At 50.5% G+C, this 16,696-nt stretch overlaps 1 protein-coding gene across 3 annotated transcripts in view; it reads right to left on the bottom strand.

Annotated features, from left to right (window-relative positions):
• The window catches only part of IPO13 (importin 13), a 73,173-nt gene that overhangs the window by 31,107 nt on the left and 25,370 nt on the right, over nt 1-16,696 (bottom strand). For all 3 annotated transcript variants that reach the window (XM_054036954.1, XM_054036953.1, XM_054036955.1), the window contains exons 3-5: nt 13,079-13,219; nt 6,895-7,036; nt 1,443-1,609 (exon numbers count right to left, since the gene is read on the bottom strand). In XM_054036954.1, the coding sequence (XP_053892929.1) occupies nt 1,443-1,609; nt 6,895-7,036; nt 13,079-13,219 (450 nt within the window). The remainder of the gene's footprint in view (nt 1-1,442; nt 1,610-6,894; nt 7,037-13,078; nt 13,220-16,696) is intronic.

Here is a 16,696-nt window from a genome sequence, read left to right on the forward strand (position 1 = left end):
CCATAGCCGCCCCCATCACTGAGCTGTGCAAGAAGGGGAAGCCAGACAAAGTGGTCTGGACCGAGGAGTGCCAGGAGGCTCTGGTCAGTGGCCCAGTTCTGGCAAACCCAGACTTTGACAAGCCCTTTATGGTGTTCACCGACGCCTCAGACACAGGACTGGGGGCGGTGTTAATGCAGGAGGATGAAAAGGGGGAGAGACACCCCATCGTGTACCTGAGCAAGAAGTTGCTACCCCGGGAGCAGAACTACGCGGCCATCGAGAAGGAATGCCTGGCCATGGTGTGGGCCCTCAAGAAACTAGAGCCATATCTCTTTGGGCGTCACTTCACCGTGCACACCGACCACTCTCCCCTGACCTGGCTGCACCAGATGAAAGGAGCCAACGCCAAGCTCCTGAGGTGGAGCCTGCTCCTGCAGGATTATGACATGGACGTGGTCCATGTGAAGGGACGTGACAACCTGATAGCGGACGCATTGTCCCGGAGAGGGAGCCCTGAACTTCCCCAGGTCACTGGTCAGAGTGACCCCGCTCAGTTCAGTCTCGAAGGGGGGAGAGATGTGACGGAGCAGGGAGCAGGGCAGATTTGACCTGGGAATGTTGCAGGGGGATTGCAGTGAGGAGGGGGGACTTCCCTTGAAGGAAGCTACCTGAGCTGTAACCTGAGCCAGGAACGGGGGTGGGGAGAATTAACACCTTCTGCCCAGGAGACTGAACAAAGGAGAGGAGCAGCGGGAGGAGTTGGGAGTTTAGTTTCGGGAGGAGTTGGGAGTTTAGTTTCGGTTTGGGCTGGGTGGTGCAACGCAGGGAACCCCAAGCTGGGGTCTAAGCTCCCTGAACCTCCCAGAGGGACCTAATTGAGGGGGTCTGGTCGTACCTACACGCTCTGCTTGAGACTGTGTTCCTGTCCTTAAATAAACCTTCTGCTTTACTGGCTGGTTGAGAGTCGCAGTGAATCTCGGGAAGAGGGGTGCAGGGCCCTAACTCCCCCACACTCCGCAACAGGGGGGCAGTGCCTCCACCCCCCTGAATCACACCACTGAGCACTGCCCCGCCCGTCACAGACTGCTCTACCATCTCCCAGCCGCTTCTGGAGGTGCTCTGAGCCGTCAGCACCCCGAGATCAGCTCCAAACCCCAACCCACTCCCGCAGCCCCTCCCCCAAGAGAGCCATTCGTGGTCCCCAGAGAGGTTCACGCCACATTCCTCCCCGAGGAAGCAAAGTGCCCACTGACTATCCACAGGGATCCCCCGGTGGCTCTGCATTCCCTGGAGGTCAGGCCACCCCTCCAGACAGGTGGTTATCCCATGCCATCTGCTGCCTGACATGCACACGGCCCCTCAGGGTACAGGACAGCATGCTCGCCTCCTATCACCCCCAGGGGAGACGATTCCAGGCAGGGAGGGGCGTTGGCACCCCCCAGGGCATGGCCCCAACCTACCTGTAGATCCGGAACTGCTCCTTCTCGTCCGAGGACCAGAACCCGTACTCCTCGTCGGAGGGGAACTGCGCTTTGTGCAGCAGCACGTCCACCAGCTGGAAGTAGACGGGCCGGTAAACCTGCTGGTACACGGCCTGCTTGTCCGGCTCGAAGGACAGGATGTCGTCCTAGAGGGCAGGAACAAACCACACCTCAGAGAGGAGGAGGCAGCCCACCTCTGGGTCCAACAGCACTGACATCCTGGGAGCCCTCAGATTCACCAACACCGTGAGGAACAGGCCCCTCCAGGGGCTGGCAGGGCCTGGGCAGAACTTGATGGAGCCCCAGCCCTGCCCCAGCCAGGGATAGCTCTTGGGGCCGTGTCCCTGGAGGAGATGCAAGGGCCGTGGCAGACCTGCTGGCCTTCACAGCCCACAGCATGGTCCATGTCACACCGCCTGGCATGCTCTTCATTGGGCTCCGGGCTTGGGATCCAGGGCGCACACTCCCCCGCATGCAAACCCTGCTTAGCCAATGCTTTCAGGGAAGGCTCACAAGACCCAGCCGACTGCCCCAGGAAGGGGGCGACTTCCTCCTCCCCACAGCAGCCTCAGACCCAAGCCCCGAGAATTCCCTGCTCCTTGAGTGACAGCAGGGGCTGACGTGGACTCAGAGTAAAGGTCAAGGGTTCCACGCTCTCCCTCGGGGCTGCCTGGAGACCAGCCACTTGGCTGAGCCCTGGCTGGCGTCAGAGCGGCCAGCACTGAGCTGACAACCCTCCTTCCCCCTGCCCACAATCAGCAGCACCTTGGCAGCTGCAGAGCAGAAAGCAAAGGAAGGAGCACAGAGGTTGGACCATTACCTTGGTGGTGACATTCTGCTGCCGCTTTCCAGCGGGGGACAGAGGCAGACAGGAGCGTTTGCTCAGCTCCACTCCCAGCAAAGCCCGACAGAGCCACGGGCTCTCCCCACGCCCACTCCACAGCAAGACGTGGGCTGTGATCTCATGTGACGCCAGCTAAGAGGGGCTGGTGCCTGGTGAATGCCATGGGAGCTGCAGGCTAGGGCGCTCGCCCAGCAGTCAGCACAGACCCCAGTGCCTGAGCACAGCGCTAAGGGGTGTTAGGCGGCTGTCTTCTGGAGAGATGCAGAGATTGCCTGCAACGTGCCATATTCCCACAGCAGGCAGACACCAGGGCACATCCCAGTCCAGGGTTAACTCCGCGCCACTGAGGGACCCTTGTCTCTCCTCGCTGCCACGCAAGGGAAGCGGCTTGCACTGCAGAGTGGCTAGGACACGTCAACCAGCAGGGACACAGCCTCATGGCCCTGTGCGTTTGTGCTCTGCCTCCACGCAGCAGCCACAGAGAGATCAGGCCAAGGAGCTCGGCCATCAGCCGGAGCTCCAGGTCACAGCGGCCTCCCAAGTTCCCTGGGCTGGCCTCAGGCAGTCTGTTCGTGACAGCAGTGGGGAGCTCCTGGCCCAAGGATGCACGGCAGGCACTACTTGGGGAGTTAGGAGCTGTGCTCCCTGCTTCGGCATAGAGGTACTGGCCAACATGGCAGCACAGGGGGCTGGGAGTGGCAGGGGATCTCTGAACCCTGGGCTCAGATCACAAGTGACCAGCAGGGCTCTCACCATCCTGTGCAGGTTCTTCACCAGCCCTATCACTGGGGGGGCTGAGCGCCGAAGCCTGGCAGGCTCAGCCTAGCCACGATACGCCAGTGACAAAAACAATGCCGCTGGCTGTGTGCTAAAGGAGGCCAAGGAACCACCAGTAAAACCACTCCTTCCTTCGCCAGGGATGCCTAGACAGCTGCCCCAGTCATCGGCTCACCCCACAACTGGTCCTGGGGATGTGGAGGATTCAGAAGAACATAAGAACGGCCATACTGGGTCAGACCAAAGGTCCATCTAGCCCAGTCTCCTGTCTTCTGACACTGGCCAATGCCAGGTGCCCCAGAGGGAATGAACAGAGCAGGGAATCATCAAGTGATCCATCCCCTGTCGCCCATTCCCAGCTTCTGGCAAACAGAGGCTAGGGACACCATCCCTGCCCATCCTGGCTAATAGCCATTGAGGGACCTATCCTCCATGAACTTATCTAGTTCCTTTTTGAACCCTGTTATAGTCTTGGCCTTCACAACATCCACTGGCAAGGAGTTCCACAGGTTGACTCTGCATTGTGTGAAAAAATATTTCATTTTGGTTGTTTTAAACCTGCTGCCTATTAATTTCATATGGCTACCCCTAGTTCTTGTGTTATGAGGAGTAAATAACACTTCCTTATTTAACTTTCTCCACATCAGTCATGATTTTATAGACCTCTATCATATCCCCCCTTAGTCGTCTCTTTTCCAAGCTGGAAAGTCCCAGTCCGATTAATCTCTCCTCATACGGCAGCCGTTCCATACCCCAATCATTTTTGTTGTCCTTTTCTGAACCTTTTCCAAGTCCAATATAACTTTTTTGAGATGGGGCGACCACATCTGCATGCAGTATTCAAGATGTGGGCGTACCATGGATTTATTCAGAGGCAATATAATATTTTCTGTCTTATTATCTATCCATTTCTTAATGATTCTCACCATTCTGTTTGCTTTTTTGACTGCCACTGCATATTGAGTGGATGTTTTCAGAGAACTATCCACAATGACTCCAATTTCTTGAGCGGTAACAGCTAATTTAGACCCCATCATTTTATATGTATAGTTGGGATCATGTTTTCCAATGTGCATTACTTTGCATTTATCAATACTGAATTTTATCTGCCATTTTGTTGCCCAGGCACCCAGTTTTGTGAGATCCCTTTGTAGCTCTTCGCAGTCTGCCTGGGACTTAACTATCTTGAGTAGTTTTGTATCATCTGCAAATTTTGCAACCACACCGTTTACCCCTTTTCCAGATCATTTATGAATATGTTGAATGGGACTGGGCCCAGAACAGATCCCTGGGGGACACCATTTACCTCTCTCCATTCTGAAAACTGACCATTTATTCCTACCCTTTGTTTTCTATCTTTTAACCAGTTACTGATCCTTGAAAGAACCTTCCCTCTTATCCCATGTCAGCTTACTTTGCTTAAGAGCCTTGGTGAGGGACCTTGTCATAGAATCTCAGGGTTGGAAGGGACCTCAGGAGGTATCTAGTCCAACCCCCTGCTCAAAGCAGGGCCAATCCCCAACTAAATCATCCCAGCCAGGGCTTTGTCAAGCCTGACCTTAAAAACCTCTAAGGAAGGAGATTTCACCACCTCCCTAGGTAACCCATTCCAGTGCTTCACCACCCTCCTAGTGAAATAGTTTCCGGTTGGGCCACTGTGGTGTTTTCCCCGCCACAGGGATGTTAAATTTAATTATATTATGGTCACTATTACCAAGTGGTCCAGCTATATTCACCTCTTGGACCAGATCCTGTGCTCCACTTCAGACTAAATCAAGAATTGCCTCTCCTCTTGCAGGTTCCAGGACTAGCTACTCCAAGAAGCAGTCATTAATGGTGTCTAGAAATTTTCTCTCTTCATCCCGTCCTGAGGTGACAGGCACCCAGTCAATATGGGGATAGCTGAAATCCCCCATCATTAGTGAGTTTTTAAACTTTAATAGCCTCTCTAATCTCCCTGAGCATCTCAGTCATTATCACCATCCTGGTCAGGTAGTCGGTAATACAGCCCTACTGCTATAGTCGTATTATTCAAGCACAGAATTACTATCCATAGAGATTCTATGGTACAGTTTGGTTCATTTAAGATTTTTACTTCATTTGATTCTACACTATCTTTCACATATAGTGTCACTCCCCCACCAGCACGACCTGTTCTGTCCTTCTGCTAGATTTCGTACCCTGGTATTACTGTGTCCCATTGATTATCCTCATTCCACCAAGTTTCTGTGATGCCTCTTATATCAATATCCTCATTGAATACGAGGCACTCTAGCTTACCCATCGTATTATTTAGACTCCTAGCACTGGTATATAAGCACTTTAAAAACATGTAACTTTTCAGCTATCTGCCATTACGTGATATAATTGAATGGTTTTTTTTCATTTGACTGTTCTCATCGGAGCGAAGATGCTGGGGCAGAGGAAGGGAAGGGCACACACAGGGTGGGGGAGTCAGTGAAGCCTGCCAGGGTGTGGAAGGCTCTAAGGCCTGGCGCCTCTGCATTGAGCTGATGTGACATCACAAGGAAAAGGGGGATGGCAAAAAGCCCAGGAGGAGGGAGACCTATAGCAAACTCCAGCCCTGTCCACTAGCTATGCCACCTGCACCGACCCCAACAGCCCAGGGTTAAGGCCATCAGATTCTAACAGGCCGGCTCCAGGAGACAGGCGGTGCTGCTGGAGGCCAAGCCAGAAGCGTCTTCAATGTTGGAGAAGACAGAACTGCAGGCCCAATAACAGATAATGTGTCACCCCAGCTCCCTCTGCAGCTGGCACCCAGAGACACAGCCAGGGGCTGGACAATCAGGCCTGCTGTTGGGCAAAGCTGGAGTGTGAAGTTTTAATTAGCCATGCTAATGAGGTCCTGGAAGTGCTTGGGCTCTCCTTTCAGCTCAGACCCCAAGGGAATGTGGGGGTGGGGCAACCGAGCCACAGGGCCTATGTTCCTAAGCTAACCTCCTGCGATGGCTTCGAACTGCTGGGGCCAAACTTTGGCCATGCAGAGCTGCAAGGAGGCAGACACTTAGAGGACAGGACTGCCCAGAGAGCCCCCGGCTGGCACACACCAAGCGCCTCTCCGCAAGTTCTGGCAGCCAGGGCAGGAGTTCTACGAAGGACAAGCAGACCTGTGGCCCCCCTGCCCTGCACTAGAACAGGTGCATGGGTTTGGGCTGGCATGGGGGAGGGGGCTAGGGAAAGGGAACAGCAGCAGCCTCTCCTCTGCCATGGCTGACCGGTGACGTGCCCCAGTCAGTTCTCCCGGCTGGAGCCGGGCTCGGTTCCCAGCTCTGCTTAGCCACACCCCGACGGGGGCAGTACTGTGGGGAAAAGAGCCTGTTTCAGACAGTCACATGGCGGGGAAGAGGCCTGGGTGCAGCACTCGAGCCATAAACGAGCAGGAAGCCCAATACCCATCTGTCGCAGCCCCTCACCAAGCCAACGGCCACTGAGCTCCCCTGACATGCCTGGGACCATGGGGTGGGGGAACGCCCAGTGTTCTAGCTCACACAGCAGCGACCCTGGGCCAGAGAGCAGTGTACGTGTGTTCCTGCACGCACGGCCCCCCCAGCCATCCCCAGCTCTGCCACCAAGCCACATTTAGTTGCAACTGCAACATCGCCCAGTGCAATCCATGCCTGGGGAGGGCAGGACTCCCAGCTCTCGCCCCCCACCCCTGCCACCCCTCCAAACAGATGCAGGGCTGCAGTGTGAGCTCTGAGGTGCTAATAGAGCCAGGGAGCATGGCAGTGACCCGGCCAGGTGCCCACTTGCCCACAGCTCTGCCATTGCATGAGGACAGTCACTCACCTGCAGCGTGTACCAGAAGGTGAGCGTCAGGGAGCTGGTGGTTTCGTTGACAGGGTAGTGCCCGGGGATACCCGTGCAGAACATGATCATGTTGACCAGTGCCAGGAAGCTCTGCCAATGCTGCACCTGGTCCAGCAGGGCTCTGGGGGGACAAAAGAGAGCACCAGGACTGTTGTGAGAACTGGACCCACAGAAGAAGTGAGTGGAAGTTACAAAATGTCAATAGCCCGCCACTACAAACACTGCTGGGGAAAGGCGCCAACAGCAAGGTAGCCTGAACTAGTCCAAACAAAAAGGCCCCTTGATGGAACTCGACCGTGTTAACACCACGGCTGGTACACGAGAACAGTGCGGGACCGGAAATCAAAGGCCAAAATGGGTGTATCAGAAATTAGGCCTAATTGGTGAACAAAATAAAGAGGGGATGGGCTATTCCACATACCACTCCCTTCAGGTGCCTGCAGAGAAAAGCCTCTGGGGGAAAATCATCAGCAGAAGAATAAGCGGTCTACTCACAATTGCTGCAGCAAGCTTTATCATGGCTGCCACTCCCACCATCTCCTGGGATCCCAGGATCTACCCTAACATTGGGGGGAGGGGAGGGCTTTTGTCATCCTGGGCCTGAGAGACATCCAGAGAGAGGCACCCAGATGACATTGCCACCTCTGTCTCTAATGGTTCTGGCTAAACTCCCAACCACCTGGGATGGAGACTCTCATACCCCACATGTATACTTTCTCATCCCATTCTATTTCTTCTCTCTCCTATAGCTCTCCTTTTGCCTTCTGGCTCAGCAGAGTTTGGCTGAGCCGGCCAATACTGTCTATTCTGCAGCACTGTTGAAAGCTTGTGACTAGAGAAGCAACTAAAATCAATGCCCTAAATAGCCCGATGCTGGTACCAGTTTGCCAGGCCTTGGAGTGGCTGATAAGAATCATAGAATATCAGGGTTGGAAGGGACCTCAGGAGGTCATCTAGTCCAACCCCCTGCTCAAAGCAGGGCCAATCCTCAACTAAATCATCCCAGCCAGGGCTTTGTCAAGCCGGGCCTTAAAAACCTCCAAGGAAGGAGATTCCACCACCTCCCTAGGTAACCCATTCCAGTGCTTCACCACCCTCCTAGTGAAATAGTGTTTCCTAATATCCAACCTAGACCTCCCCCACTGCAACTTGAGACCATTGCTCCTTGTTCTGTCATCAGGTACCACAGAGAACAGTCTAGATCCATCCTCTTTGAAACTCCCTTTCAGGTAGTTAAAAGCAGCTATCAAATCCCCCCTCATTCTTCTCTTCTGCAGACTAAACAATCCCAGTTCCCTCAGCCTCTCCTCATAAATCATGTGCTCCACCCCCCTAATCATTTTTGTTGCCCTCCGCTGGACTCTCTCCAATTTTTCCACATCCTTTTTGTAGTGTGGGGCCCAAAACTGGACACAGTACTCCTGATGAGGCCTCACCCATGTCGAATAGAGGGGAATGATCACATCCCTCAATCTGCTGGCAATGCCCCTACTTATACAGCCCAAAATGCTATTAGCCTTCTTGGCAATAAGGGCACACAGTTGACTCATATCCAGCTTCTCGTCCACTGTAACTCCTAGGTCCTTTTCTGCAGAACTGCTGCCTAGCCACTCGGTCCCTAGTCTGTAGCAGTGCATGGGATTCTTCCGTCCTAAGTGCAGGACTCTGCACTTGTCCTTATTGAACCTCATCAGGTTTCTTTGGCCCAATCCTCCAATTTGTTTAGGTTCCTCTGTATCCTATCCCTACCCTCCAGCGTATCTACCACTCCTCCCAGTTAGCGTCTGTGATTGTACCTCCCATAAGGCTTTATGGAAATATGCTTATGAGAGTGTGTGTGTGTGTATACACACACACACACACACACAAACTAGAGTGTGTTTTATGCTACATGCTCCATGTAACATATCTCTGTAAAGGTTACGATTTACTGAATGTATTAATCCTATTTGTATGCATGTATCATTTTTGTATTCGACGTTATGAATTTTGGCTGTGTACTGGCTTGATTTCTAAATAACCTTAGTAGAGCCTTTGGTCAGTTCCTGGAGAAAGGGATGTTGAAATTAAGTACCTAATCAAGAAACACTTAAAGGACAATGGATCTTGGAATGCTCCAATCCACATAAGAAGTCTACTTGAGGACGTTCAAGGTAGCATGTAAACAATGATGCTACCTGTAAAAACTGAGTCATGCATGGACATGTGACATGCCCACGTGACTCCAAAACTCCATCTTGGAGCTGGACTTTGCATAGGAGAGAGGAGGGGGTCTACACCCACAAGAGAAAGTCTATTTAAGCCCGTGGGAGACCCCTCCATTTTGTCTTCAGCTGGCTAAAGAGAGCCTCTCCACCCCCAAAGATACCTAAAAGAAACTGGAACAAAAGACAGTGACTGCAAGGGGTGTGAGTGATTGCTGGACCCAGGCTAAAAGGACATTAGTCTGTAAAAGGGAGCATTCTGGAACTGGTGAGGATCTTATCTGTATTCAGTTTGATCAGACATAGATTTGTGCGTTTTATTTTATTTTGCTTGGTGACTTACTTTGTTCTGTCTGTTACAACCTGAAACCACTTAAATCCTACTTTCTGTATTTAATAAAATCACTTTTTACTCATTAATTAACTCAGAGTATGTGTTAATACCTGAGTGGGCAAACAACTGTGCATATCTTTCTATCGGTGTTATAGAGGGCGAACAATTTATGAGTTTACCCTGTATAAGCTTTATACAGGGTAAAACGGATTTATTTGGGTTTAGACCCCACTGGGAGTTAGGCATCTGAGTGTTAAAGACAAGAACACTTCTGTAAGCTGCTTTCAGGTAAGCCTACAGCTGTTAGGGGATGTGATTCAGACCTGGGTCTGGGTTTGCAGCAGGCTAGCAAGTCTGGCTCAGATCAGGCAGGGCACTGAAGTCCTAAGCTGACAGGGCAGTAAAGCAGGGGCAGAAGTAGTCTTGGTGCATCAGTTGGCAGCTCCCAAGTGGGTTTCTGTGATCCAACCCATCACAGCGTCATCTGCAAACTTGCTGAGAGTGCAGTCCACGCCATCCTCCAGATCATTAATGAAGTTATTGAACAAAACCAGCCCCAGAACTGACCCTTGGGGCACTCCACTTGATACCAGCTGCCAACTAGACAGGGAGCCATTGATCACTACCCGTTGAGCCCGACGATCTAGCCAGCTTTCTATCCATCTTATAGTCCAATCATCCAGCCCACACTACTTTAACTTGCTGGCAAGAATACTGTGGGAGACCGTATCAAAAGCTTTGCTAAAGTCAAGAAATAACACGTCCACTGCTTTCCCCTCATCCACAGAGCCAGTTATCTCCTCATAGAAGGCAATCAGGTTAGTCAGGCCTGACTTGCCCTTGGTGAATCCATGTGACTGTGGGCTGGGCCTGTGTTTCTCCAGCAGTGAGGATGCAAGAGAGTCAATAGCACAGACAGAAGCTACAGCCTCTCTCTCTGCTGCTCTTTTCTCTCCCCCTTCCATGTGTGTTCATCTTGTTTCATCTTCTAGGAAACAGGATCAAACTTCAACAGCATCAGTTCCAGCCCAGCTCCACTAACCCCAAAAGGCCAGTTACTCCCGTCTCTGACACCATCTACCAGCCTGTCGAGTGAGGGGGTGGGGTCCTTCTTAAACAAGGAATGTTGTTACAACGAAAACCTGACTAAATACTTCACATTTCAAAGGCTTCAACTGGTTTTCCTTCTTTTCCTGTATCTTTAATGAAAGGTTGAAGGGTTGTTCCTGGTGTCTTTATCTTAGGACAGAGCAGTCTGAGGTCTCTGGATAGCAAACCCTGACCCTTGTTTAACACTGGACAGTTTCAGGGTTATGTTAACACTAGGTCTGTTGTTTAATCGCAGTTAACTCACGCGATTAACTAAAAAAAAAAAATTAACTGTGATTAAAAAAATTAATCGCGATTAATCACACTGTTAAACAATAGACTACCATTTGAAATTTATTAAATATTTGTGGATGTTTTTCTACATTTTCAAATATATTGCTTTCTATTACAACAACACAATGCAATGTATACAGTGCTCACTTTATATTATTACTTTTTTACAGTGCAAATATTTGTAATAAAAATGATAAACAAAAGAAACAGTATTTTTCAATTCACCTCATACAAGTACTGTAGTACAACTGCTTTATCAGGAAAAGTGCAACTTACAAATGTAGGGTTTTATTGTTACATAACTGCACTCAAAAACAAAATGTAAAACTTTAGAGCCTACAAGTCCACTCAGTCCTACTTCTTGTTCAGCCAATCGCTCAGACAAACAAGTTTGTTTACATTTATGGGAGATAATGCTGCCTGCTTATTTACAATGTCACCAGAAAGTGAGAACAGACATTCGCATGGCACTTTTGTAGTCGGCATTGCAAGGTATTTACATGCCAGATATGCTAAACATTCATGTGCCCCTTCATGTTTCAGCCACCATTCCAGAGGACATGCTTCCATGCTGATGATGCTAGTTAAAAAAATGTGTTAAATTTGTGACTGAACTCCTTGGGGGAGAATTGTATGTGTCCTGGTCTGTTTCACCCACATTCTGCCATATATTTCATGTTATGGGAGTCTCGGATGATGACCATTTTGTTCATTTTAAGAACACTTTCACTGCAGATTTGACAAAACGCAAAGAAGGGACCAATGTGAGATTTCTAAAAATAGCTACAGCACTCGACCCAGGGTTTAAGAATCTGAAGTGCCTTCCAAAATCTGAGTCACGAGGTGTGGAGCATGCTCTCCGAAGTCTTAAAAGAGCAACACTCTGATACAGAAACTACAGAACCCGAACCACCAAAAAAGAAAATCAACCTTCTGCTGCTGGCATCTGACTCAGATGATGAAAATGAACATGCATCGGTCCGCTCTGCTCTGGATCATTATCGAGCAGAACCCGCCATCAGCACGGACGCATGTCCTCTGGAAGGGTGGTTGAAGCATGAAGGGACACATGAATCTTTAGCGCATCTGGCACGTAAATATCTTGCGACGCCGGCTACAACAGTGCCATGCGAATGCCAGTTCTCACTTTCAAGTGACATTGTAAACAAGACGTGGACAGCATTATCTCCTGCATTTGTAACCAAACTTGTTTGTCTGAGCAATTGGCTGAAGTAGGACTGAGTGGACTTGTAGGGTCTAAAGTTTTACATTGTGTACAAAAAATAACTGCATTTAAAAAATAAAACAATTTTATATTTGTATGTTCAACTTTCATGATAAAGATTGCACTAAAGTACTTGTACTAGGTGAATTGAAATATACTATTTCTTTTGTTTTTTACAGTGCAAATATTTGTAATATAAATATAAAGTGAGTACTGTACACTTTTTATTCTGTGTTGTAATTGAAATCAATAGATTTGAAAATGTAGAAAACATCCAAAAATATTTAAATAAATTGTATTCTATTATTACCGCGCGATTAATTTTTTTAGTTGCGTGATTAATTGTGATTAATTTTTTTAATCGCTTGACAGCCCTAGTTAACATCTTTGGCTTTTTGGGCCCATATATTCCATCTAAATGAATACAACAGGCCCCTGCGCTAATAAGAACCCAGGGCAAGGCCAAGCCCCAGCCCCAGCGAAAGCACGGATATGCCACCGTGGCTGGATGCAATCTCTGAAGTGAGGCTGTGCTGGTGCAGATGGCTAGTCCGGACTCAGTCCCCCTTAAAATTCCCTTCTAGTGTAGAAGCCGGGGTAAGGTGTAGGCCCCGGTATGCCCACGGGCCTGCTCACCAGTGCAGCAGGCTGCCTCAGGAGGGGATGGGGAGGATGACCGGTCCCATGGGCTCCTCCATACACACTCAGAAGGCGAGGTGGGAGGAGCAGCAGGTCTACCAAATGTGCTGTCCAGCCAGCAGACTGATCTCAGGGGATGGTCCATTCAGCTCAGCATTTGAAGGCAACGTTCCCCCTTCCCCCTCGCCCCCCAGGAAATCTGACACAGCACCATGCAGATTTGCCCAGCCACAGTGACGAGGAGGGGCGCAGTAGAGACCAAGTACCTGCTCTCTTATCCCCAGGGGGCATCATGGCATCAATCCAAGCGGACATTCCCCCTCCACAAGAGCATGGGCGCTTCCAAGGCAGCGCCAAGCCCTTGGATCCCCAACTCACCGGGAATGGTTCTCTCCCAGGGCCACAGCAATACGGCAGATCCCATGCGACGTCTCCATGTCTCCACCCTGGACAGCCTGGCGCAGCTGCTCCTGGAGGCCCAGCACGGGGGGGATGAGCTTCAGTAGGGTGTTCACGTACCTGTCAGCAGAAGAGAGCTTGCATCAGGTACAAGGAAACATTCACCCACCCCACAGGCCCTGTCCCCTGCCAGAAGATGGTCTCTCCTTCCCTCCCTCCCATCACACGGCCAAGTCTCTGGTTAAAAGTAACTGGTTAAAAGATAGAAAACAAAGGATAGGAACAAACGGTCAGTTTTCAGAATGGAGAGAGGTAAATGGTGGTGTCCCCCAGGGATCTGTACTGGGCCCAGTCCTATTCAACATATTCATAAGTGATCTGGAAAAAGGGGTAAACAGGGAGGTGGCAAAATTTGCAGATAATACAAAACTACTCAAGATAGTTAAGTTCCAGGCAGACTGCAAAAAGCTACTAAACTGGGTGACTGGGCAACAAAATGGCAGACGAAATTCAAATGTTGAGAAATGCAAATTAATGCACATTGGAAAACATAATCCCAACTATACATATAAAATGATGGGGTCTAAATTAGATATTACCACTCAAGAAAGATCTTGGGAGTCATTGTGGATAATTCTCTGAAAACATCCACGCAATATGCAGCGGCAGTCTAAAGTGAACAGAACGTTGGGAATCATTAGGAAAGGGATAGATAATAGACAGAAAATATCCTATTGCCTCTATATAAATCCATGGTACACCTACATCTCGAATACTGTGTGCAGATGTGGCGGCCCCATCTCAAAAAAGATATATTGGACTTGGAAAAGGTTCAGAAAAGAGCAACAAAAATGATTAGGGGTATGGAACGGCTGCCGTAGGAGGAGAGATTAATAACACTGGGACTTTTCAGCTTGGAAAAGAGACGACTAAGGGGGGATAGATAGAGGTCTATAAAATCATGACTGGTGTGGAGAAAGTGAATAAGGAAGTGTTATTTACTCCTCCTCATAACACGAGCTAGGGGTCACCAAATGAAATTAATAGGCAGCAGTTTAAAACAAACAAAACGAAATATTTTTTCACACAATGCAGAGTCAACCTGTGGAACTTCTTGCCAGAGGATGTTGTGAAGGCCAAGACTATAACAGAGTTCAAAAAAGAACTAGATAAATTCACGGAGGATAGGTCCATCAATGTCTATTAGCCAGGATGGGCAGGGATGGTGTCCCAAGCCTCTGTTTGCCAGGAGCTGGGAATGGGCGACAGGGGATGGATCACTTGATGATTCCCTGTTCTGTTCATTCCCTCTGGGGCACCTGGCATTGGCCATTATCAGAAGACAGGAGACTGGGCTAGATGGACTTTTGGTCTGACTCAGTATGGCCATTCTTATGGTCGCCTTCTCGGCTCAGACGAGCCAGTGGTTGGCTCCTCATCCCCAGAGGGATGCTCTCCTCCCATCAGCAGGAGATGGGCTTGAGGAGGAAGTCCACGGGGGAGCCAAGGCCCTCCTGGACCATTCCCACAGCTTAACCCCTCTGGGAGAGAGGGGCCCAGATCCAGCATCAATACAGAACAGGCCTGTGGGGGTAGTCTCCAGCCCTCAGTCACCTCTAGGCTCCCCAACAACTCATGCTGCCCTGGGTAGGAGTCATGGGAGCTCTGGCCCCAGAAGAACAGGGGAGGGGTGGAGATTAGTCATCCTCCCCTCCAAACTCTGTGTGCATGAAGGGGCCATGGGCCACTCTGCCATGTTCCTGCCCTCCCCAGGCAGGGTGGGCTGGCAGCAGAGCACAGCTACCAGACACTGGTCCTGTGCAGAGGCTCAGGCAGCTCACGCGCAGGGGCCTGCCTTGCAGCAGCATCACACCAGTCAGCGTTCACACAAATCCATCGATTACGTCAAGGCAACGCTTGCCCCTCGGTCGCTGACTCCCCAGGCCTGCTCAGCAGGGAGCTCAGGGGAGGTACTTTCTGGGCCATTTGTAATGGAACGCCACCTGGTAGTTCCAAGTGAGCAGAACACCCAAGCCTAGAGACAGTGCCCTGAAAGCAGGGGTGGCAGTCCCCTGGCACCATGCCCCTCCATCACCATTACACACCACGCTGCATGTGGGAGACACACTTGCTGCACCTGCACCGAGGCAGACCAGAGCAGCAGCTCCCACTGAGAGTCCAGCACTCAGGCCCCACTCCACATGGACACTGTTTGTACCAGCCCCCCAAGTAGGGGAGTGAGTGAAGTTTCCCAGGGAGAATCATCCAGATTTCACAAGCGGCATCAGGGAGGTCATGGCACCTGGGTAGTGCCTGCCTCACATGAATTACGGGCACCCCACATCCGGCGCTAACAGAGCCTCTCCGAGCAGGCATCCCTGCGTGCGCAGTGCAGTGGTACTTTACAGCAGAGAAGGCACTGCATGCTCCCTGTCACATCCTGCCCTTCCCCAAGCCAGCCGTGAAGGGCTCTTGCCCCCTTTTCCCTGGATCAACTACTGCATGTACACCCATCTCCCAGGCCCCCGACAGCTGCCCCCGCACAGCAGCATTCCAGAACAACGCGCCGCAATTCCACGCATGCCAATCTACTCAGGGCTGCCAATAAGTGATTATAACCATGGCGACAAGCGAGAAGTGACAGGGAAGAGCAGCTGATGGCCCCCAGAGAGAGGCTGTGCTGGAGGCGAATATGCAGCCTGTCAGTTACCTGGTCACCGAGGCATATTATCTGGAGATGCAGCTGTTCCGCCCTCCCGTGCCAGCCTCACCCAGTGATCGAGAACATGCAGACACACAAGCTGCACGCGGTGTCCAGCACCCCCTAGCCCTTACTTGAGAGTGCCACTGCCAACGAACGAAGCATGGCCAGTGAAGTATTGGCTAGGACCAGTGCAGAGTGCTCTCTGGGGGCATTTTTATTCTCTCTTCTGCAAGAGAAGGAAGTGTAAAGAATGATGATGTACGTGAAGGCTAAGATTTTGTGGCCAAGGAGTCAGGACCTTCCAAGTGAAGGCTCGAAGGGCAGGATGAAGAGTGCGGGGGTAAGTGCTTCCCTCACAGATCCTTTCCTATTTCAGAGACATGACTCTGCCAAGTCTTTAAAATGCTGAAAGACTCTTTACAAGCCCATGGAGCTGGCAGGGCTGGTCTGAGGGCTCCACTTGATTCAAAAGCAGCCTTCACCCTGATGACCGAGAAGAGACCCCTCTGAAAACCACTTAGAGACCTCCCAGAACCCAGAATCAACAACATGGTCTCCTCAAACCACACTAGTGTGGAGATCTCAGGGACAAGGATAGAAAGATATAAAAATTAACATGGCACATATCAAATGGATTAAAAGCTGGCTAACAGATCTCAAAATGTAACTGCGAAAGGGGAATCATCGCGTGGGCGTGTTTCTGGTGGGAAGCCGCAAGGCCGGGGGTTGACCCTTCACTATTTAATTTATTTGAATCAATGACCTGGAAGAAAACAAAATCATCGCCGATAAAGCTTGTAAATCACATAAATATTGGGGGAGCAATACCTAATGAAGAGAACAGGTCATAGATACGGAGCAATCCGGATTGCTTGGGAAGCTGGGTACAAACA

This window comes from Malaclemys terrapin, chromosome 8 (genome assembly GCF_027887155.1).
Source record: "Malaclemys terrapin pileata isolate rMalTer1 chromosome 8, rMalTer1.hap1, whole genome shotgun sequence".
NCBI lineage: Eukaryota > Metazoa > Chordata > Testudines > Emydidae > Malaclemys > Malaclemys terrapin.